The sequence below is a fragment of the Arvicanthis niloticus genome, chromosome 16 (genome assembly GCF_011762505.2).
Source record: "Arvicanthis niloticus isolate mArvNil1 chromosome 16, mArvNil1.pat.X, whole genome shotgun sequence".
Classification (NCBI taxonomy): Eukaryota; Metazoa; Chordata; class Mammalia; order Rodentia; family Muridae; genus Arvicanthis; species Arvicanthis niloticus.
Genome location: NC_047673.1, coordinates 57,138,987 through 57,163,541, shown reverse-complemented (window position 1 = coordinate 57,163,541; position 24,555 = coordinate 57,138,987). Strand labels below are relative to the sequence as shown.

At 41.9% G+C, this 24,555-nt stretch overlaps 1 protein-coding gene across 4 annotated transcripts in view; it reads left to right on the top strand.

Annotated features, from left to right (window-relative positions):
* Positions 1 to 24,555, top strand: part of Psd3 (pleckstrin and Sec7 domain containing 3) — a 515,401-nt gene that overhangs the window by 89,174 nt on the left and 401,672 nt on the right. For all 4 annotated transcript variants that reach the window (XM_076914230.1, XM_076914229.1, XM_076914234.1 and 1 more), the window contains exon 3: positions 878 to 1,758. In XM_076914230.1, coding sequence (XP_076770345.1) covers positions 979 to 1,758 — 780 coding nt within the window. In that variant the 5' untranslated portion in view covers positions 878 to 978. The remainder of the gene's footprint in view (positions 1 to 877; positions 1,759 to 24,555) is intronic.

Below are 24,555 nucleotides of genomic sequence, written 5' to 3'. Positions count from 1 at the left end.
CAACACTCCTTTACTAGACCGCCCCCCCCCAATATTTAATGATTTCCCACAAAGGTTTCCTTCCCACTCCTTCCAAGCCAGCCCCACCTTCAGCTCCTGACCGTCACCTACTTCTCTACATTTCCTGTATTCCAGGTCATACAACTTACAACAGAAATACTTGTCACTGCTGCAACAAGTTCACAAATTAAAAAGCAGGAAGAAGGTTTGGGGCCCACTGCTACCTCTCTCTGGGTTTTCTCCAGAAGCCCCTTTATGATCCAAACGCACAGGGCTAGGGGCAGTACACAGACTCTAATCACCAGAAGAAGCCCCTCCTCTCCATTTCTGCAGCAACATTTGAATTTGGGGGACAGTGTATTCAAACTATAATATTGAATACTTTGGCCTGGACCAATATTATAGTTTGAATATGTGAAGCCCTTCTTTATAGACTAGGATTCCTTAAAGGGTCCCCACGGAGGTATTTTCATGAAATGTTCCGGTTGGTCGAAACTGTGTTTCACATATATAGACAAAGGAGACTAAAAGTCCATTTCAATGTTTCCTGGAAGTTTCGTTCATAAACCACATAATGTTTTTCAAATCAGACTCCAAATCACAGGAATGGTCAAGATAATTTAGGATTAATCAATAGAACGAACACTTAAAGGTAACACGTGATTCCATTTGAACATAGGTGTGATCCACTGTCTTGATTGCCACACACCCCCACACACACACGCCCATCTGTCACTTGTACACTGTTCTCCACCAATGTTTGCTTTTGTGACTCTGAGCAGAGTCCAGTTCTCCAGCAAACACGATCAGATTCTCTGGCCCCCAACCCGTTGAAGAGTCCCCCTGGGTGCTAAAGGTGTGTTATTTCCTTCCACAGACTGATGGTGAAACCATGGGGCTGAGTCATGTCTGCCTGCAGCTGCTGAGACACTGAGGTCTGAAACCCTGGCAAGGACCAGCTCTGCTCCCGTGGAGGAAATGGCCCAGCAGCCTCAGCCACAGCAGATGAAAACTTCCTTCCTTTTCATCCAGCTGCAGCCCCCACCAACCCGAGCTACCCAAACCTTCCCCGCCCCTTCTCCAGCGACCGCAGTCTCAACAGCAGCCCCAGGGGGCCTGGAGGAGGGACACATTTTCCCAAGTCCCAGAACAAGCTTCTTCTCTGCTCCCTGGAACCTCAGATGTAAGCAGGGCTTTGCTACTTCTCCTTCCAGCCTGCTGCCCGTGGAAGGCCTTGGAACACAGAGACCAGCTGCTTTCAATTGCTATTCACTGAAGGAAAAGAAGGAAGAAACAGAGAAATCCCAGAATCTCCATGTAAGGAGGGGTGGTAGTTGTGAATCCTCACATAGTAGGCGTTGCCTGGCCCCTGCTTCTAGGAAACTTGGCCTACCACAACAACTGCCATGTAGGCTTGCTAGCCCAGCTTCTGTACTGAATGATGGAAACAGCAGTCCTTCCATAGGCTGGAAGCACTGGCCAGTCACTTCTGCCTGCGAGGACCTGTGGAATATGGACTCAGAAGCCAGGAATATCATTGAATTCTCAGTTCCACAAAGCACCCTGTCCTATGCAGCTGACAGGGGCAAAACAGCACCCCAGAGGAGAGGGACTGTAAACCAAGAGGTACTGCCAAAGAACTGTGAAGAAAAACTAGGTACCACAGTACTGGCCATAAGGCCCCAGCTCTTCAGATACTGCCCAACCATTCAGATCAGCCAGAGCTGCCTGGCCCCACCTGCTGCTCTGCCTCTCAAGGTAAGAACCTCAATATCCTGGAATTCTCTAGACTCTGGCTAATGCATAGCAAAAGAGATGGAGACCGGGCACGGAATGAAGTTCTGACCCTTAGCCACTCTTGTAGGTCACCTGTGCCTCAGGAGCAGAGGTGCCTATCAGCTGCAAGTATTCTTTTGGTTCTTTCCCACACTCTGCTACTTTCCAGCCTGTGCTAAAGGAGACAATGGATATCAGTTTGTCAAGATTTCTGCCTAGGAAAGTTGAGCAAGGAAGGGCATATTTTATAAGAGAAGACCAGAAGGAAGCATAAGGAGGTACCCAGACATGGGATGGTGGTGGGGAGAGTAGCCAGACATTATACTAGCTGTTTTCTCATGTGTGTTAATTCTCACAACCATTCTGAGAAATTGAGGTTGGTATTTCCAGTTTCAGATATGAGAATTAAGGTGTGGCTAAGCTGAAATCTTCCCCGTCCTTTCAAAAAACAAGAGAATAAGAGCAAACCCTGTTTTTAGGGGTCTCACTGAGGAAAATGAGAAGGGGGTTTCAGTGGGGAGTGGTGCTTTTCAGAATTGAAACACAGCCTTGAAACATTTGATTGATCCCCTTAAACACGTGACTTTCAGAGCCCACAGTTACCTGCCATCTGTACCCTGCACCAGGTGGGTGAATAGTCCTGGGCACGAGTCTCTGTCTCCATCAGGAAGTGAGGAGTAGCCCCGTGTGGTATCCAGGGTTCCTTTGGGCTCTTCTTTTGATCACACCCACCTTGTGATGTATTAGCTTCCTGTTCTCTGCATCTCTAGACCACCCTTCCCATTATGCTACCTCCCGATGTCCAGCCTCTTCAGCGAGTTCAGGTACATACATCACTCGCAAGATGGATAACCAAAATTTAAACTTTTTTTTTTCATTTTTTTCCCCAGCAGCGTGACTATCTTGTTATACATTGATATATTGATATCTATATCTATCTATCTATCTATCTATCTATCTATCTATCTATCTATCTATACACACACACATATATATGTATTGATGTATACTCTTCCACATTTGGAGAGTATGGATTGGGTGAACCTGAGTCTCTATGCAAGGATCAGTGGAATGAAGAAGAGAGGTGCACTGTCTGTAGAGGGCTGACAAGAAAGGAACTGTCGGGGAAGCCATAGAATTCGATGAAATTCACAGCCGCCTTCTGAGAGCTTGGAGATAACTGGCTCCATCTGGATCCTATGCCTGTCTCCTGGCTGCTTTTGCACACAGCCCTGCCTTATCTTTGCTCTTTCAGCCAGAGGGCCTGCAAAGCCACAATTAAGGGTGAGTCCATGCTCTCTCTGGGCAGAAACAACTGGAACATACTTCCTTAAGAAATAGCTTACATTCCATTTAAGTTTTTATATCTCTCTTCCTGCAGGGATTTAGGAGGCAGGACATTTGTACATCGGAGCCCAGTCTCTGAATATAGGGTCGCATAGCAGTTATCTATGGACTTCGATGCTATTCATCCCTGACCTTCTTCCCTTTGGTCTTTGGAACATAGGCCCAAACTTTAGATCTGTGGCCAATTCTCTGGGGAGAAGTGCTTTGGGAGTTGGCCCAGGAATGTGGGCCAGCACAAGCTTTATTTTAGCTTCCTCAGTGAATGGATCCCCTCGCCACACACACACACACACACACCTACCCAGATATCTGTCCTGCCTAAACTAAAGGTTACAGAATTGCTAGGGGAAAATGGATATCTCAAGTCTAAGTCCTAACTGTAAGGAAACCACCAGGATAGAGCCTCAGTTTCCCCATCTTGAAAGCAGCAGTATCCTTTGCTTTGCAGTTGCTATACACAGACATTTCTGTTCTTAAGTGACCCTCAGTACCTGTCTTCATTTTTAAAGGTTTTGTGGCACTAAGCCGTGAACCAAAGGCCTTTCCCATGCTGGGTAAGCGCTGTATCACTGACTTACAGCCCGAACGGTACGTCTGCCTTGAGGGGGAGAAGAGGAGAATAAAGACGAATAGGACATTAAGGAAGACCAGAGAAGGGATGGAGTCTGCGGTGTAGGCAGGGTGCTTCCAGAATCCAGCCAGAGAATGGAACTAAAAGGCTCAGCACAGAAATGGTGAAACCCATTCCTTCAGATCTACAAATCTCTTAAACACTTTACAAGGGTCATTAGTCAGGTGGTCCAGCCTCAGGCCATGTGTTTGGTGGCGGTAGTTGTTATTGTTGCATGGTTTGTTTGTTTTGTTTTTTTCTAATCAACAAAGATAGTTTTTCCTCTGTCCAACCCTGGCTATTCCTCACCACTCACATTATGAAATATTCTGAGAAGTGCCTAGTGTTTTCATGTTTGAGAAGTTATCCATATGAACATACAAAGACTGATAAAGCATCTTCTTGTCCAATCCACTACAAAAGGTAAGACCCTGATGACTTACAGTGGGATCTTGTAGTTGACGTAGTAAAGAAAAATACTGTCAATTACATCTCCTGTGGTTACATATAGTAAAGTCCGCTCATTCCTATGTGCATGTTGGAGAGTTGAGGTCCTTATGTCAACTTTCCCAGGGAAAACAAATTGTATGTCAAGAAGAAATCTTTGCAGTAGTACGAATGGACAGATACATTCTCTTGGGGTTAAAGCCCCGAGGCTCTACAGTGAACATTGGCTTGCATCCTCTGACTATAAGGAATAAATGCAGTTAATCAAATCACTTGATTCTTCAATTGTAGGATAACTGGGAACTAGTAAAAAGAACTTAGCTCTAGTTCTCTCACTCTGAGACCTAGACAGCTTCCATGTGCTAGTCTCCCTTCTATGAAGAATGCATGTCACAGCATTCCCAAATCCTAGACGAGAGAAAATGCTTAAAGATAGTCAGCCACTTGCTAGGACTCACAGCTAGGACATGGTAGCTTAGGACCGACTGTCAAATCATCTACCCATGGTCCAGATTTCTCTCAACCTCCTTACATGACCTCTACAGCTGAGGATATTCTGGAGGAAGGTAACCTGATGTGTCCTGCCACCTTTGGTTGACAATGTACTTATTTCTGTGGTGGGAGAGTGGGTGAAGGGCTGACTATTAGATCTAGCTGAGTATTGCGTCACTCAATACCACCAGCTGTCTAGGTCGGGAGAAGGTGGGGCTTGGCTCAGAGTGATGCCAGCAGAAGTCCTTCACATACCCATGGCTAGTGTGTCAGTGTAAATTAGGAAATGTCCAGAGTCTGTGCCAGAGCCCGCCCTCACCTTGCCGTCTACTCCATATTATACTGCCCCCTAGTGGGAGGACAAGGAACTGTCCACATTACACCCAAGTTTGGGGCTAAAGACACCAAAATATAACAGACATGATTCCAAAGAGATATGGAGAAAGCAACAACTCGATAATCACTTCTAGAATTTACAGATACATAAAAATAAGTATTCATATCTTACATGTGGTATGTCTAAAATAGCAGCGACCATTCATGTGTAAGTACATTAAAAGTTAGTAGTAAACTTATTTCAAAATTCTGTCCCTCAAACACCATTTACAAACCCCACAAAATGTCATCTATAGTTCAAATTCTCGAAAACCAGAACTCTTTGAGGCTTGTTGTTTTATTTTGTTTTTTGTTTTTGTTTTTGTTTTTGTTTTTGTCTTTTCTTCCTTTCTCTCTCATGATAGGAACTCAATTCTAATAGGCTTTCTGAGTTTTCTTCACCAGCTTCTAGAAGTGTTCATGGTTTAGGAGACAGCATGTGGATTAGCAAGACAGACATGGGAATAATAAAGGTTTAACCAGCACATTCCAGTGACGGAAACAGAGGGCAGGAGATTTTCTGATAGTCAGAGCCTGTTGTAGAAGACTACAGGAAATAGTTTTAACTCTCTGTTTTGCATCATTAGACCTTGAAACGAAACCAATGTATCAACTGTAAGTCTCTAAAGTACACTAGATTTTTGGTAGAAAACTTTTATTCAGATAAAAGGTAATATGTGCTGGAATCCGAGAGATTAAGAAAAGGAATAAAAACTAAATTTTAAAAGCTCTGGTTCTACCAATAAACTGGCCCCATGGCCTCTGATGAGTCCCTAAGCAAAGCTAGGCTCTCTGAGGCCTTCACAACTCTGTGGTAACTATGAATCTGGAAAGGGGAGAGAAAGTGTTTCATGAGATAAAAGACCAACAGAATTTCACTTCATCTAGTATACCTTACTTGTCTCTAAAGATTCATTATCCTCTCAGTTAACTACATTGCAGAAAAGTTCCCTACAAAGGGGGCATTCTAGGGGAACACGGGGGCTCCAATGTGGAGCTAAAAGTTCAACAGTGCCTCAGTTCCCATCAGGGAATGTCAGGGTCTGTGTTGCCAGCTGTCAGATACTCCACTGATGTTTCTTTTTCTGACCAGATTCTAGCTGGGATGAAATTCCCTTTGAAGACCAAACCCTGAGCCTTGGACTGTTTAATGCCCCAGGAAACTGTCATTTCCCTTCTCTGGGAAGTATTCCTTCCTTCCCCAAGCTTGTTTCACTTTTCTGGCCTGTCATCAGTTTAGAAACCATTCTACCCATGAAATGGTACCCTAGATTATGCTGTCTCTATTTTAATCTACCTTGGTGATAAACGCTGAATTTTAAGAAGGAATTTGAACAAAGAGAAAGCACGCACAAGTGCTCATGTAGAAATGTTAACAGTGACAGAGCTCAATGTGCAATGGAGCATTCCTTTTAGAAGATTCTGGAGTGCCGACTGGATTGCAAGGTTTATTTTTAGTCCATTTCATGCTACATTGATTTTGATGAAGATGTCATGATTTATTACTTGAATAAATAATGGTAGAGATAGCAGAATGGGTTTCAACTTTCTCTCCTCTCGTAATTTTCTTTAGTATCTCCATGACAACACACTCTCTTTCTCCCTTCCTTTGACATTCACAAAGTTCTGTGGATGGTTGTATGGATGCTATCGTCTGTCGAGTAATTACACAAGCCTCAGTGTTTCAGTCTACCTACAGAAAGAAAAGGGCAGAATATCCAGGACTACCTTATAGCTGTGTGTCCCTATGACATGGAGAAAAGCAACCAGACTACGATCTGAGTCTAGCTTTCTTTATAATTCAAAGAGGCAAAGTCTGGATCTGAGCTCCATGACTGTTCTGTGGAAAGATTAGGCTGTCTGGTTTGATTTCTCCCCTTCCAACTCAACTGATCTAAGACCACCCAGTATTAGAGCTGTAGTTTTTGGTGGCACGTCTCCAAAAGTCCATATATTGAGAAGTCTCTCTGTGTTAGAAACATCCTTCATTTGTACAGTCTTTCCAGTCTACATTAGGCACAAAAGGCAGATATAGGTGGCTAGCTCAATAAATGTCCCCTCTCTCTTTCAGAGTATTACAAAAATTACAATGTAATCTATAGAAATATCTTGTCTGATCCTCTAATATTTTAAGGACACCAGATTTTATGACCTCCAGAAAGATTGCTTTGAAATCACATCCTTGAATTAAGAGTTATGTCAGCATCAGCTGTGGTTCCACACACTTGTAATTCTAGCAGTAAAGAGGCTGAGGCTAGTGGATTTCTTCAAGTTCAATGCCAGTCTAGGCTACATAACATAGCACCAAAAAAAAAAAAAAAAAAAATGTTAGCCTCAAATCATAGCCTGTTGTACTGTTGTGACTTGTAAATAAATTATTTACAAATTATCAAATGAAAAAGAAGAAATAAAAAAGGAAGGACATGACTCTTCCTCAGTATGGTGGAAAAGGTTTCTTGTAGATAAAAAGGAGAACGTAGCCAGAGGCAGAGACATCTGAAAGAGTCCAGATTGGACATGACCCTGAGCCAGGACAGGTGAGGACAGGGGAGGAGCAAGCCAGGAGAGTAAAAGGTAAAAGTAGAAAGGACCAGGTAAACATGATGGCTAGATTATATAGAGAAGGGCAGCTGGAGCAAGGGCAGCCCAGTCCCTGAACTGGTGTTTAGGGTAGGGAGGGGTAGGGTATATCAGCTATACCTGTAAGAGATAGGGGCTGAGGGATGCTGGGAAACTCTGGGGCCCAATGATATGTTAAATAGGTACCCCAGTTATTTTGAGACCTAACAATTATTATATAGTAAACTTTAATCATTTAAAGATTGTGTGGGGGGGGTGTGCAAATATAAGATATTATAAGACCTGGGTGTACATAAGTGCTTATGTGAAAGAGTTGGATAGCTGGTAGATTACTGTCACAGATTCTGCCTATGGTCTCTTCAGCCTTACATCATTAATTCACTGGGACACCTGACCCAGGGTTTCCAAAGCCAGAACAAAAAAGAGTAGAAAAACTGCGTGCGTCCCTTGGGTTGATTTACACCAATTCCTTAAACTGAACCGTGCCAGTGAAAAGCAAACATCAAGCAATGAGAGGCAGGTGACTTACGGCTGGGGCTGCTGGGGAGACTGCAGTTTTAACCCTCATTGATGGGCATCTGTAGCTGCGGCTCCTTTTTATCCGCTCGTTGTGTTGTGTGTTTCCTGTGATTATATTTAACTTTTTTTTTTTTTTTTTTTTTTTTTTTTTTTTTTTTTTTTTTTGGCTTTTAACTTTCAATTTCCAGGATGTATAGCTTGCATTAACCTTTCAATTGCCAGGTCCAGAAGACTGTGAGATTACAATCCTAGGGCATTCTGCTCCAGTACTTACTTCTTTTTTTTTTTTTTAAATCATCTAGAAATGTCACTTTAGCTGTAAGAGGCTTGGTTATTCTTCACTGGGTCTTCAACTTAAGTGTATGGTGCAGTGACCTTTGACAAATCAGACCATTTGTCTCATGTCATAAGCAGAAGGGTCTTAGGAGAATCTACTTGTACATACTCAGTCTTTTGTTATGAAGATCCAGGGCCTCAAACAATAGCATAAAGTTACAAAGAGTAAATAAAAATAACAGTGAAAATAAGTAGTAACAAAATGGTGAAGAGTATAAAAGTCAAGATCAAGAAAAGGTCAGGTTGGGATTAGAAAAAAAATTCCATGCCAGAAAGGGCCAAGGCGTTAATGTATTGAAAGCTTAGATTCTGAGCGTCTATCTGCTCGAGCTAAGATACACATGCTTAGCATCATAGGTCTTCCTGTGAGAGAGAAAGGAGGAAGAAAGGAGTGGAGTGATTTTCAACATGTTAATAAAAATTAATGCTGTTAGAAATAACAATATGTTTGCCCTTTAGAGTGATGGTGAGATGGCTCTGTAATTAAAAGCACTGCCCATCAGCCTGATGACCTGCACATGGTTCCCAGGTCCTGTGTGGTGGAAGGAGACCTCCACCTCTGACTGCCATACGTGTGCTGTGAGCACATACACATACACACACCACACACACTATACACACAGCATACATACCACACACACACTACACACACATACCCACATCACACACAAACCATACATATACAATACACACATACTATACATCACACACACACAAACACATACACACACATACACCATACTATACACACACACCTATACATCACACATATATACCACATACATACCACATATGCATAACACACATACACACATACTACGTATACACCACACACACAACGTATGCACACTATGCATACCACATATACACTACACACATACCATACATATACACACACATATACACACATACACAACCACACACCATACCACACATGCATATACACATACCATATACTATGCATCTACACAGCACCACAAACACTACACCACTACACACACATAACACACATACATACTGTATGCATATCACATACGCATACCACACACACACATACACACACACTGCACTTTTACACCACAGCACATGTACCACACATAGATGTATGTAAAATGAGTAATTCAAAAATACTTTGTATAAAAATATTTTTAAATCTTTTTCTCATTTTATTAAAAATAGATTCTTTTGTTATACAATATATCCTGATGACAATTTTGGGTTCCTCTACTTCTCCCAGTCCCTCTCTTCTATCCAGATGTGCTTCCTTCCTGTCTCTCATTTAAAAAGTACAGGCTTTGAGCCAGACATGGTGGCACAATTCTTTAATCCAATACTAGCCCTTGGGAGGCAGAGGTAGATGGGCCAGCCTGGTCTACATAGTGAGTTCCAGGATAGTCAGAGCTATATAATGAGACTTTGTCTTAGAAAGGAGAGAGGAGGAGGAGGAAGAAGAGGAGGAAGAGGAAGAAGTGGTAGAAAACAGGCTTCTAAGAGGTAACAACAAAATATAACAAAATAGAATATATGCTAAAACAAAAACAATCAAATCAAAAGTTGGACAAGGCAAATTAGAAAAAGGAAAGAGTCCCAAAAGAAGGCACAAGAATCAGAGACCCACTTGTTCGCTTAGGACACCCACAAAAAATACTAAACTAGAAACTATATATGCAGAGAGTGGGGTGCAGAACCACTTCAGCCCTGTGCTTGCTGCTTCAGTCTCTGGGAGTTCTTATGAGCTTTACACAGGTGATATGGAGGTCCTTGTTCTGTGGGGTCCCCCACCACCCCTGGCCCTCACACTCTCCACACCTCCTCTTCCACAGTTTGATAACACAGGTAGTCATTATAACAGCAGATGCTTCTTGTTGATAGCTCTGGAGCTGAAAGATTATTTGTACCCATCCATAATGATAACCCCAGTAGCCCTGATTCTCTGTGTGTCTATGTGTCTCTATGTCTCTATCTCTCTCTGTCTCTCTCTGTCTGTCTGTCTGTCTGTCTCTCTCTCTCTCTCTCTCTCCCTCTCTCTCTCTCCCTCCCCCCCCCTCTCTCTCTCTCTCTCTGCTCGTCTGTCAGAGATCTTTTGGCCTTTTTTTAATTAGTTACTAACTTTTCTCTTTATTGGACCATCTCTTTTTTCTGTTACTACTATGTCTATCATTAATGTACTTTTAAAAAAATACTACGGACCAGGAATCTAAACAACAGGTTGGCTTAAAGAGAACGTGTTAATTGTGTAAAGAAGCAGTGAAAAGGCTGTGTGAGGAGTTGAGTGACTCGAATACCTGAACAAGAACCTCAAGGATTTGTGGTTTATGGGTTTTTTTCAATCTTTACACCCGTGTGTGTGTGCACATGTGTGTATGTGTGTGTATGTGTCTGTGTGTCTGTGTGCACATGCTCATGTATGTGAGTGCAAGTGAATACCTCAGCACAAGTGTGGGGCTCAAAGAGCAACCTCTCGTATCAGTTCTCATTTTCCACCCAGTTTGAAGCAGGGTCTCTCTTGTTTGCTACATATACCAGCCTAGCTAGCCTACAGGCTTCCGGGGATTCTCCTTTCTCTGCCTGCTATCTCATAGCAGGAGTGCCAAAGTTAAAGGTGCTTGCTGTAATGTCCCACATTGTGTGGGTTCTGGAGAATTGAGTTCATTGTCCTCATGCTAGCATGGAAAGCATGTGATTCACTGAAACATCTCCTCAGGGCCTCCTCTTGGATAATTTTCATATAAACTTCTCCATCACTAAATCACTAAACAAAGTGCTATAGTTTGTATCTGGATTTCTATCCAGATTTTATGTCCTCTAGAAATTCATACATTAAAGGCCTGGTCTCCCCGGTTTGGTGCTATTGGGAGGTAGTAGAACCTTTAAGAGATGGGGACCAGTGAAAGGCCTTCAGGTACTTGAAGGACTCAGGGGAACTTCAGCCCTTTCATTTTCCTCTGCAAGCTACTTTGTGCATTGCTAAATTAATCAATTAACTGGTAGAGCCCAGTTGGCGAAGTTGGATCCTCCATAAGTTGGATCTCTAGAACTGATATGGGAAAAGCCAGACCTGGTGTTACCCAGTGATTATCTCAGCACTGGGGAAACAGAGACAGGTAGATCCCTGAGGCTTAGCTAGCCTGCTAGTCTAGTCTATTTTGAAAGTTCCAGGCCAGTGAATGAACATGTCCAAAAAAAAAGTAAACTGCTGCCAAAAACATTGACATCTGACATGAACCTGTGTCCTTCTCATGTGTATACATGTATCTATACACATACACAAACACACATGTATATACACATACACACATACATGTATACACATGCAACCACACACATGAACACATACATATTCACACAAGCACACATACATACACACACATAATTGTATACTTTATGATAGGTCATTTAATCTACCATACAGTGGAATAACCCTTCCAGCTATCTTTGGGCTTATAAATCAAGCATGATGATGTTTTTGCAAATATTTTTCTCATGGTTTAGGCTTATGTTTAAGGAGTTCTTGAGTGGGCCTGTGGCCAGGAAATTACAGTAATATTTCTCTTTGGCTGGGCTTTTTGACCTAGTTTTCTAAATCTACTTTGTGAATAATCTTTGGGAAAAAATGTCTCCTCAACAGCTGGATCTGGTCTAAAGAATCAGCTTCGCTCTTGCTTGAAACAACATACAAAATAGATACATTAAACTGAAGTAAGTTTTCCCACTTTCTGTGCTATTTCAGAAAGCTAGTGGAGATTTCTCGCTTTGCTATTAAGTAATTTATTCATTTGGATCCTGCTAGGCATTGAACGCAGGGATTTATGCGTGCTGGACAAGGACTCCACCCCTCAGCTACACCCTCATTCCTACTTTTTTTTCTGAAGTAGGGTTTCAGTAATTTCTACAGGTCAGCCTCAGACTTTGGACTTGCAGTCCTCTTGCAGCAGCGTTGAGGTTCCCGAGATTAGAGGCCTGGCTCACTAGACTTGGCTACACTTCTCATTCCCAATCTTTTTCAGTCGATCAGCTTTTCCTGTTATCTGTACAAACTGTCCCCCACCATCTTCTCACAACGTTGTGTGAATGGCTGATGGCAGTCTGCCTTTTGTACATAATAGTATGTATGGAAAAAATAAACAAATTAATTAGAAGTTGTATATTAAAATGAATGCAGGAATTCTATAATTATGTTAGTTACTTTATATAGTATTGAATTTTTTAAAGCATTTGGGTTTATCATAAAGCATCACAGATAGAAGATTCCTTCCCTGGTCTCTATAGCCTTAATGTGTAGGACAGATGTATATATGTCTTAGTTTGGGTTTCCACTGCTGTGAAGAGACACCATGGCCAAGGCAACTCTTATAAGAGACAATATTTAATTGGGGCTGGCTTACATGTGGGTGCTGGGAATCATGTCAGGAAGCATAGGACCATCCAGGCAAATATGCTGAAGGAGCGGAGAGTCTTGATCCAAAGGCAACCAGGAGAGACTGTCTCTTCACACTGGGCAAAGCTTGAGCATTAGGAGTCTTCAACGCCTGCCTACACAGTGACACACTTCCTCCAACAAGACCACACCTCCTCATAGTGTCACTTCCCATGGACCAAGCATATTCAAATTACCACAATATGCAAAGAGATATTTTAATACATATACAAAATGAAACAGCTGCAGGATAAAGATGATGGTTGCTACTGGATACCACGGTCAGTGGGAGCAGACGTGGGAGTGGTGGCTGAAAGGAAGAACTGCATGTCACAGTTTGCACATTCTAACTTGAGGGGGAAACGCACTGTCCTTATTCCATTTAGTCCAGGGAGTATTTCAGTGGACATGGACTTGAAGGAGAGTTAAGGGAGGGAAAGGTGCATGAACTGACAGAATGGAAGAACATTTAAGTTTGAGGCTTTTCTCAAGTCCGTGCATCACATTACAAAGTGATGTGACTCCTTGAATGCAGAACAAATTCACTTTGTAGCCTGAAAATTAAATTTTCTTGCTTGAAAATTTTCTTGTTGCAAAAAAGTTGCAAAAAAATTATAGATTGTAAACTACATATATGTGAAACAATGCGATGCCATGAAAAGAAATATATATTTTAGCATTAAAATATGAATCTTCGGAAACTGGTGAGATACTCCAGGGGTTAAGAGCACTGACTGCTCTTCCAGAGGACCAGGAGTTGATTCCCAGCACCCACATGTAACTCTAGTTTTAAGAGATTCAATACCCTCTTCTGGCTTTCATGGGTAAAAGGCATGCAAGTGGTACACAGACATGCATGGAGTTAAGCTACGTATAGAGAGAATTTAAAAATAAAATGCATTGAATATAGATAGAATTTTAAAATAAAAAAGCATTAAGCAGGCATCTTCTAATGCAGTATTGGAAAATTTTAAATTAAGGGCAAAAAAACTGGATGTAGCTCATCATGTATACACTAGATCTGCAATATTCTCTCTCCTCCTGAAAGATTCCCTCTCCCAGGTGGCAGGCAATAATGGCAAAGGAGTAATGCCAGCCTGCAAGATGTTAAGAGTCAGCAGAAACCTAGAAATCGGTGCTGTGAACGTGGTCCAAGCCAGGACCTGATGCTACTTCCTGATGAAAGCACACAGTGGTGAGCATCTGGGCTGTGCATGGAACATTTTGAATGAGGTTCCTTGGGCAGTTCTGGTATATGAATAGTAACTCTGATGACCCTTGGCCATAAATGGTGTCCAGAAACATATTACACTTCTAACAATATGCCGATTCACACGGTAATCGCCACAGATTTGCTTTTCTGCTTCTTCCCCTCTGAGGCAAGATGACAATTAAGACCTCTTAGGCCTACCTTTACCATGAGTGCTACACAAAGAATACACAACAAAGAATTTATACAATCACTACCACAAAGGAAACTGGTTTTCTCTTATGAAAAAACTGGATCCTTGGCGAGAGAAATTAAATTACTTATGAATAATGTGTGTGTACAGAAGTTATAAAAATCTATCAGCTCACAGAAAAAGCCATTTGATTATTTTAATAAAATCATATTTAAATATAGTTCTGTATCCTGTACTTGCACATACTCTGAGTATCTGTAGAGCGCATGCTCTGAGTGTCTGTAGACTGCTAAACTTAGGCAAATGGTCTGGAGATATTCACGGCACAAGCATGCAGGTGTTCTTACGTTCACTTGTGTCAGCTGCACATGGCCAGCCTAGCATAATATGGGAAGGAACAGAGTCTGTACATAGACTTTTGCTCTGCACCTTCTAGCTGGTGAATCATGGACAGATTACTTAATTCTTCTCTGCCTTGGTTTTCTCTTATGTAAATAAGGGTCATCAGAATAGAGTACCGCCTAGCTGATAGGATATTAGGATTAAGTGAGTTGTGCCCTATAAAGGCCTTAGCATCAATCTGGCACAGAGAATGCAGACTTAGGGAAGCCTTTGGTTGCTAGCCTTCTACCCACCTTAGTTATCGAGCTGCTCCCCATCCTGAGTTCTTATCTTCCATGGCTGTGTGTGCCTGTCCCTGATGGGTTTGAGAGTTTGAAACATGGAACCTGGGTTCCTTCTCCTCCCTGTAACCCTGAATAAAGATTATTTTTCTATTTACCATCCCATTATGATGTTAATATTTATTATAACATCATAATCTTTATGATTAAAATTTGCCTTCTGTAATCTTAAATTGTCTGTCATATAAAATTGATATCTTAATTCTCTATGAATTTGACACTTGCTATATAATTCAAAGCTAAAGGGCTCTTGAGAACAGCATTGTGGCTTACAACCAATCAGAAAAACAAACTCTCTAGAGAAAAAAAAAATGTTACATGTGCCAGAGTCCTTTGATGTGGTTCAGAAATGAGGGGCAGAAATACTAAAGTCTTACCAGACAGCATTGAATGTGTGAAAATCAGGTCCAAACGTACCAGCTCTTACTGCTCTTACTGAACTTGTACCCTGGCCCATCCTGAGCAGCCTCTGAACGTCACCAGATACCCCAGCTACATGTTTTAAACTATAAGGGAACTTCTCACTTGGCTTGGTTAGTTCTGAGTTCCAACGGCAAAGATTCAGTCTGAGGGCCGGTGACCAAAGAGAGTTAAAAATGGGAGTTACAAGACAATCTGTTGGGTATGAGAACAAAATGGCAGCACTTGTGTTCAGGTTTATTTGGCTCATATCTCCAATTATCCTTTTGTCTTTAAAATGTTTGTGAAAGGGACAGGGTGTAAGTCGGTGGTAAGATGGGTACTCAGCATGTGCAAGGCCCTAGGCTCAATCCCCAACACACAAGAATGTCTTTATACCAATAAACTACCTCATATTTGATGCATCCCTATGATGATAATAACGTGCAACTGTAAGTGTATACATATAAAGTCTCTCATTTGTTCTTGCCTTTGTTTTATTTTTTTGATACCTGGCCTCCGTTACCTAATTCTGGCTGTCCTGGAAGTCATTGTGTAGATCAGGCTGGCCTGGAATTCACAGAGGTCCACCTGACTCTGCCTCCCACGTGCTGGGATTGAAAGTATGTGCCATGACATCTGGCCTTGTTCTTATAATCTTGAAGGAGAGAATTCAGCCAAGAGACATAAACAGTTTAAGCAGAAGGTTATTAAGCAAATATGTATATGTATATACATATGTATATTGAGAATGGCTGTCCCAAAGGGGATGATAGTAACACATTGTGTTCTGAACTGTGGATATTTAGAATGTTTTGGAGTGGAGCAGACTCACGAGGTTCTGAAATCATGGAGGATCAGTATCCAAGTACCCATTAGTGTATTGCTTTTCATGGGTCAGTGAGGTTGCTCAGTGGGTAAAGGTACTTGCTGCCAAATCAGATGCGCTGAGTTTGATCCTCATTACCTTCAGGTGAAGGTGAGCAACAACACAAGGTGTCCTCTGGGCTCCACGCACATGCCATAGTGCTTGTGCATACACAGGTAAGATCTTCTTAAAATCGAGTGTTTCTTTAATAATCTTATAAAATATCCTACAGGCATGGGTGAGGCAAATGACGTTATCGATCATGTCAAACTCAATTAGTACATGTGTGACAACTGGGAAGGTGCTCACACTTTAGTTTTTGACATGGCAGGGAGAACCTAGGTGTAGCTTCAAGGATATTTATAGCCAATGGGGTATCCTGATCACTAGGCAATAGAGTTGTTGTGAAGCAGCTTCTGTTTCCTTGATTTTCTCATCTCTAGGGCCTGTTTAATCAGGAGGCCTAGATCTCAAGATAAACCTGAGTTTCCTGGGCTGCCTCACATTCATCTGTTTACTGAGTCAGGTCTTACCTTTTCTCATCTTCCTTTTACTCTTTCTGCCTGTCTGCTATTCTTTCTTGTTGTTTCGTACTTCAAGGTAGCCAACTCAGTGTCACGTATATTCTATACAATGTTCTACCACTGAGCTACATTCCAAGCCTATCTATAGATATATTTTAGACGTGTATGCACCAGTGCTTCTGCTGATAGGGTGTGAGGGTACAGCGGTTTAAGCATGGCTGGCCTGATCACGTGGACTATCAACATGAGAACTCTGTGTACATTTTCTGCCTCCTGTAGCCGTAACAGTTCATCTGCAAGGGATCTCGAGCTCCGAGAACTTAGACACATGAGTCAATTTTATGAAACTCCTAACTATAGGAATCTCCTCAAGCCTGGAATTCCTTATACTATTGAATAGTAGCTTATTATTGTGAGATGTAAAATAGAGCTATCAGATTTCACAAATGTAGATATCCAGCTTAAGGCGACACTTATACTATGAAATCATCAGTTGCCTAAAGTTTAGATTTAACCAGTGTCTCATATCTCATTAGACAACCTTAGTTTGGGGTCAGTTTTTATGGTAAAGTCTAGCTGGCTGAGTGATCGTGGACTTCTTAATTTTGGGGGCTGGAGAAATAGTTCAATGGTTAAGATCACTGGGCACAGAACTTGGGTTCAGTGCCTAGCACCAACATGGCAGCTTGCAATCATCTGTACCTCCATTTATAGGTGATCCGATGCCCTCTCTTGGCTCCAAGAAGCACCAAACATATACATGATACACATATGTACATATAGGCAAAGCACTCAAACACATAAAATAAATCTCTTTTTAAAAATTACTTAACCTTTCCAAGCCTTCTGTTCCTTCCCCTTAGCCGTTGGAATGTCTCTTGTAGCAAATATGAAGCACTTAGTATATGGTAAATTTCTCACAAAATGCTTGTCTTATCATGGTGATGACCTGCACGTACAGCATAGTTTCAAATATTTGTGTGCAGATCTTATCTCCTTGACTGGAAGGTGGACTTTTCATCTGCACAGACATGCACGTAAGGAGTGCATTGTTTGCTCATAAATACAGCTTTTGCACCAGCATTTCTGTGGAGTCTGGTTTCCTAACCACTTGGCTAGACGCTTCTTTTCTCCTATTTTCTTTCCCTTCTCCCATTGGAAACATGATATCTTGTTCTTAAGTTATTTCGAGTATGGAAACTCCTTCTCTTCACTTTTAAAGGCCAAAGATCCCACCATGTGCAGAAGATTCATGGTTCACACTAAAACTGAAGGATCTCCCATGTAATTATTTGAAATGACAGATGAGAACTGATGGCAAGCACTAGGGCTGTTCTAAAGATCTAAGCTGTTAGAAGTAACTATGACACTGGGTGGCTATTCTGCTGAGTTTCCATAGTTGAAAATAATTTGCGCTGCGTTAGTTTGACACTAACTCAGGATGTGGGAACAGCTTCCTTCAGAACTATCTGTTGGATGGAGGAACACTTAAGTTTTTTTCTATAAAACTATGGAACATACATTTGAGCAAAAGTTGATAAGGAATGGTGGGAAGACTTGCTGGGTCCCTCACCTTTGCAGGCCATCTCTTGACAGGAAGTGCAAGTACCCTGCAGAGAGCAACACCATCATTGGTCATAATCACACAAGTTTAACTCTAAACTGCCTCAACATAGCTGACGTCAGGGAAGTCCTACCTCTACTTGCTAGCAAGAGCAATGACCAGTATGAAAATCCAAGGCCATCTGGGGATGAGATTATTTTTAATAACCTGACTACTTCATATATCACTGGGGCTGCATACCATTCTCAGATATTTTGAGTCCCATTAGGTGTACCCCTGATGCTATAGAGGAGCCGGCATCAGAATATTGCACAGTCACCACTGTATTCCTGGCACATGAGTGCAACCATGATTTATGAACTGGATTGACCTTTGGGATGAGTGGGAAATCATTCCTTTCTACATCGTTATCAGACAGTGTTTCCCGTGTGTCTAACTGATGGTGGGGTTTTCCTCTGGCCTCTCAGGTGGTTTGTGTTAGGGGAAATATCTGCTGTCAGCAGGAAAAACAGAGTTCATAGATAGATGTCCGGAATGTTTCTCTAAGTCTGCCAAAAAGATATATCCAGAGGCTGTAGACTGATAAGCCCAGGAGTTACCCAGTTGGCTCAGAGGGGAAAATGAGTCATGAGAGATAATGGATCTGGGCTTCTAGAGAACAGCTCTGGTCCGCTTCACCTGCTCCTGTGAGGTTTACTTACATTCCTCAGTGACAGATGCCATCCAGAGCCCCGTGTGACATACGTGCTGGTATCTCTCTACATACTGCAGAATACACTGCACCTGGACCATCACATCATGGTTCTCTCTTCCTGTTGTAGCTGTATATTCACATGGGATTTCTCATCCTTCCACCAGCTGTTTGGATGATACCCAGGGATGTTAATGCTTAGGTTTTTGAATTTTATAAACATGTGGTTAGAGGCTAAGAGCTTTTGGGGTGCTCTTTCTGTGAGAAACATTTTTAATGCCATAATTCTTGTTGCAACGATGTCTTGCATGCTCTCAGATGAAGCTTTTGTTTGAGAAGATGGTTCTAGAATTTCTCACAATTCTCAGATGCTGTGAATCTAAGCTGGATTAATAGGTATGGAGGCTTCAAGGGTGATGATGATGATGATAATGATGTTGATGATGATGACAATGATGATAATGATGATGATGATAACATCAGCCGTAATGTCTTCTCTGTGCAAAGTCACAGCACAATACAATTTCTTCAAAGTATTGATAAAAATCTGGTCACATTTTAAAAATAGTGGGATGTCCATCCAAAGAATTCCTTTATCTTACAATTGAATCAATGAACTTGTTTTACAAATACTAATTTCCAGGCTCTGTGCTAGACAATAGGATTATGGATGGTAATAATGTTTTTAAAAAAGTCATATCCTTGAGATGCCTATAATCTAGCTGAGAAGGCAGTAACTTAAATAATTAAAAGAATAATGAGTGTCACAAATAAAGTAGACACTTATGGAAATGACCATTGCAGGCCCCAGGCCTGGTGAGCTGTGAAGAGCAGCTCTCCAGTTGAGTAATAGGAGCCAGCGTTTACTGAGCATTTATTATGAGCAGTCACAGTATGTACATTACTTTTATAAGAACTCCATCAGGAGAGCCTGTTGTTGGTTTTTTTCATAGATAAGACAAATCAAGATCAAAGAGGTGAAGTACAGTAAGCTAGAGGCTCATAGCTATTTTTGAAGTGGTAGCTGACCCACCTTAAGCAGTAGCACACTAGGCTCTTTGCCACTCTAGGGCAGGAAGAGAACTGGGTGAGGTTAGAGACTAGGTCAGCCTCCGTGGCACTCAGTGGACCATGGCTAAGTGACACTTTTAATGACTTGTGAGCTGGGAAGGGGGTTTCCTTAGTGCCTTCTGCTCCTTTGGAATTCAGTGCCTCCAGGACAAGATCATGCAGCTGTCTCCCTTACAATCGAGGGAGGCTAAATCCTTCAATATACAGCCAGGGTTAGAAAGGGTTGATGACATTTTCTTAAAGGAAAAGTGATTCATGAATCAGAGAGCATCCCATCAGAAACATTTAGAAAGGCACTGAGCAGAGCAGCAGGGCCTTGCTTGCAGAAAAATGGTGAGCCCAGAAGACAAATGGAGGCCACCTGTGCCCAAGTCAATTCCCTTACAAGGTTTTTACAGAGGGATTTCTTCACCATGCTGGCTTGAATAGATTGGATTTCTTCCTGAGCTTGCTATGCCACACCCTCTACATTTTCCTCATCTGCAAAGCCGGCTCCATGAGGATCATGTGTGAGCATCCTTCTTTGTATCCCAGCTACTAAACACAGCGAGGGGAACAAGAAAGAGGTTTCATTAGGACTGTGTAAACCAGTCAGCCACAACCCCCTTGAATTCCTCCATTAAGGAGCCCTGTAAGTCTGTATAATGGGTTGGCTCTTCTTTTCCTTTTGATTTCTGGTACCAACGTTTGGATGCACAAACAACCAAGTCAAGTATGAATAAACCTGGATGAATGGAGCAAACAAGGAACCAAGAAAAGCACAGGAAACAGGGAAGGGCCGATTAGAGTTGGCAGTTCCCTGCGGAGGACTCTAAGGAGAGCTAGTTAGGCAGGTGGGCAATTCAATTTAATTGGATATGGTCATCTTCACTCAGGATGAGAGGGGAATTTGGGTAGAAACTAAACCATGATCCTGAACAAAGATAAACTAAAACAAATGGTACTAAAGGAGAGCATTCTGGATGGGTTAGTCATGTATATAAAGTCTGGGGATTTTTTTTTCTAATGTGTAAAAATAGTAGTACCTGCCTGCCCCTGGTACACCCACAGCATTTGCAACCTGACATACCTGCCAGTTGAATCATTTGGCTGGTAAGTGTGATTTGTCTTCTTACCAATGATTTAATTATTAACTATACTCATTCTTTCTTTCCCTAAATAGTCTCCAATTATAAGAATCTTGACCCAATTGGATCACTTGATTTATTTAGCTGATTTTATAAGAGTGGTATTATTGTAATGTGATTTTAAGGAGATGCCAACTGTGAACTCACATACTTCTTTTTTAAAAAATCCCATGGTGTTTTAGAGATAGGGAAGAGGTGAGGATAAATGAGGCATGATCAGATGCCCCTGGTAGGGGCTGGCACCTGGTTGATACCTGAGGATCTTACCAAGACTACGAAGGAAACCATGGCTAATGAATGTGCCCCACTGTGTCCGTGGATGAATGAAAGAAACCAAAGAAAGAGCCACTCAGAGTAGGTGGAAGCCAGGAGCCTTCAACAAGAGGGCTGTTGTTGCCTTGCCAAAGGAGTTATCTAGATAACCAGGGACGGGCACCTCCTGAGCCACTTCCACCCTTAAACCTGATGCCCTTGAGAGACTGGTGGCTTCCATGTGTCATCTTTCATTTCCTTCTTTCTTTCCTCATTCAGATAACTTTATAACTGAGAATCTCATACAGAAGAATTCGATCCTAGCAATGGACAACAGGGTTAGTGTTGCAAAAAGTATTGATGGGGCTTTGTTGTGGAAGCATGTCACACTACAAAATCTATCAATACATTAGTGTCAACCTACATAGGAGACTGTACAGTTATACATGCAAGGAAAAAGTAGCCTTATGGATGGAAATTGCGGATAGCCACATATTGATATATGATTGGTACTGAAAGCAAAACCTCTCTATTCATATTCATTCCTAGAGCCACTTCTGAAATTTTAAGTCAGTTTCACAGTATTTTTTAAACTTTACTTTCAGTTCCCTAAAAGCACAAACTTCTTAAATTACAAAACTTCCAAAATGTACTCCTTGACCCCTGAAGCTGATGTTACTCACAAGTGAGAAAAGAAGGAAGGAAGGAGAAAGAGAGGGAAGGAAGAAGAGAAGAGAAAGAAAACAAATCTCAATAAATATCTTTCGAATAAGCTTTCAGCCATCATACGGCAATCTAAACTTGATGTCATTTGGGAGATTGTCTGGCATTAAGTGCTGGCCTTGGGTCATGTGCTCTCATCTCAAACTCAGATCTGAAAGCAGAGTGAGAAGATCTGTGTATCCATTGGTTCTCAATGTCCTGTCCCATCACCTGGGATGCATCCCTGGACACGGAGCAAAGCCAGGAGTTCCAAGGGCCCCAGGAGCAAAAGTCAACCAACCAGGTACCCTGGCAACAAGACTGACTAATGGGTGCCAAGAGAACTCTGGCAGAATGGAGGAAAATGGTCCAAGACAAGGAATAGCCCATATTTTTGTTGTTTTTCGTTTTTTCCTTTTCTTTTCTCATCTTCCAAATCCATTTCCTGATGTAAGGAATATTAAAAATCCTGGCATGTGGGATTTCTACCAGCCTTAGACCATTTATGTCCCTGGATGAAAGACACACACAGCCTTTTTATTTTTAAATATGCCTTAGGCAGCACAATAGTTGGGCAGCTGCCTACCCTCCATGCTGTTAGAATCTACCTTCCCATCGATAACTCCAAGCCATCACTCACTAATTACTTTGTTCCATCTGAGCTGCTTTCAACTCCAACCAGGCAGCCCTCTGGGCCACGTTCTCTTGGCCCCCAGCCCCTGGCCTCCTCCTCCCTCCTGGACATTCTCCTTCTATCCCATGGTGGCTTCCTTTTTCCTTTCCTTCTTCCACAAGCCTATGAAACCTCAACCCCACATATGTCTCTTTTGCCCAGCTATTGGCTGTTAGCATCTTTATTCATCAATCAGAATTAACTTGGGGGCAGGGTCCCAGGGGCTATGTGTAGACTCCAGGTCTGGAGGGCCCACATTTAGCATTGAAATAGACAATAAAAGACAAAACTATTGTGGGAACATCTAAAATTTTCAATCCAGTCAGTATTCCAAAAACAGGGTCCTTTGTATTTATTGAATAACTGATAACAAATGTTACTTTCATCCTTTTCTTATCTTTCTTACCTAGTGGGAGAGGAGGAGGAAGCTGATCTTTTCCAGTCTCCTTTGATCCTAGTTTAAATCTTAGACTTTGCTAAAACTTGCAAGCATCCACCATCCTGTTCAGGCTTGTTCTTTTTTCCACAAGCAGCTGCTACTGCTGCTAGATAGTATTTGTTACAGAGCTTGATGTCTGCTTTCCTGGGCCTTCTCTTGCTCTGGCCTCCTCCCAACCCCGGTCCCCCACCTTTGGGTTGTATCATCAACTGAAGTCCAATGTAATTGGTGGTAAGACAATCTTTCCACATAGGTAAAGGCAGTCAAAGGAAATAAGGACCCTTGCTTATTACTCTTCCACTGATCCTAGCTAACCCACCATCTCATGGCTGCTTCCTGGCACTGTTGTGAACATTTTACCACAAGGAGATGCTAGTTATGCAAAGGGAAGTTCCCCATACACCATTGGACCACAGCAGTTCTGTTTCCTATGGTTGCTGCAGATTATATTTGGAATGTCTCCCAAGGATGTATGTATTAAAGAATCACTTACTGCTTCTGACACTCTTGAGAGGAACTTTGGAAAGGTAGGGTGTAACGGAAAGAAGTATCATTGATATGGTACCCGTTAAAGAAGTTTAGGAACCCAGTCTTCACCCCTTTCTTTGCTCTCCTTTTTCTTTTCTGTCTTCTTCCCAGTTTTCTGTTTTTTCCTCTTCCCCACCTCTCTCTTTCTCTTTTTTTCTCTCCCCATCTCCTATGCTCTCTTTACCTCCTGCCATTAATTACACACGTCCCTACCATGACATACTGTGTCACCATAGGTTCAAACCTCTGAAACTATAAACCACAACAAATATTTCCCTTTTTGAGTGGTATATCTCCAGCATTTTTTTTTTTTTTGTCACAGTGATAGAAAACTAAATGGAGGTTTTAGCCTAAGTGGCATATAGAAGTTTCATGAGCAGTATTTAACCTTATCACAACTAATTATCCGTAAAGACGCCTGGGGACACCTCTTCTGTCACCCATGACAGCAGACTATGTTGTGTTTTTCCAGATTGGGCAATTTTGCATAGACATTCCATGAATTAGATGATTCTGTTACCCAAGAGATTTCAGCTGAAAGATGGGGGGCAATATTGGGAAGATGGGCAAACATCACTGCAGTCAGGAAACAAAACAGATATAAAATCTTATATGAGTACCTTCGTAATCCTCAGAGATCCAAGATATGTTCCTCATACCATAGTTCTATCCCCTAAGAGTGGAGGGGAAACATTCAAAATTTACAAAGAGTATCATTGTCTTAGGGTTTGA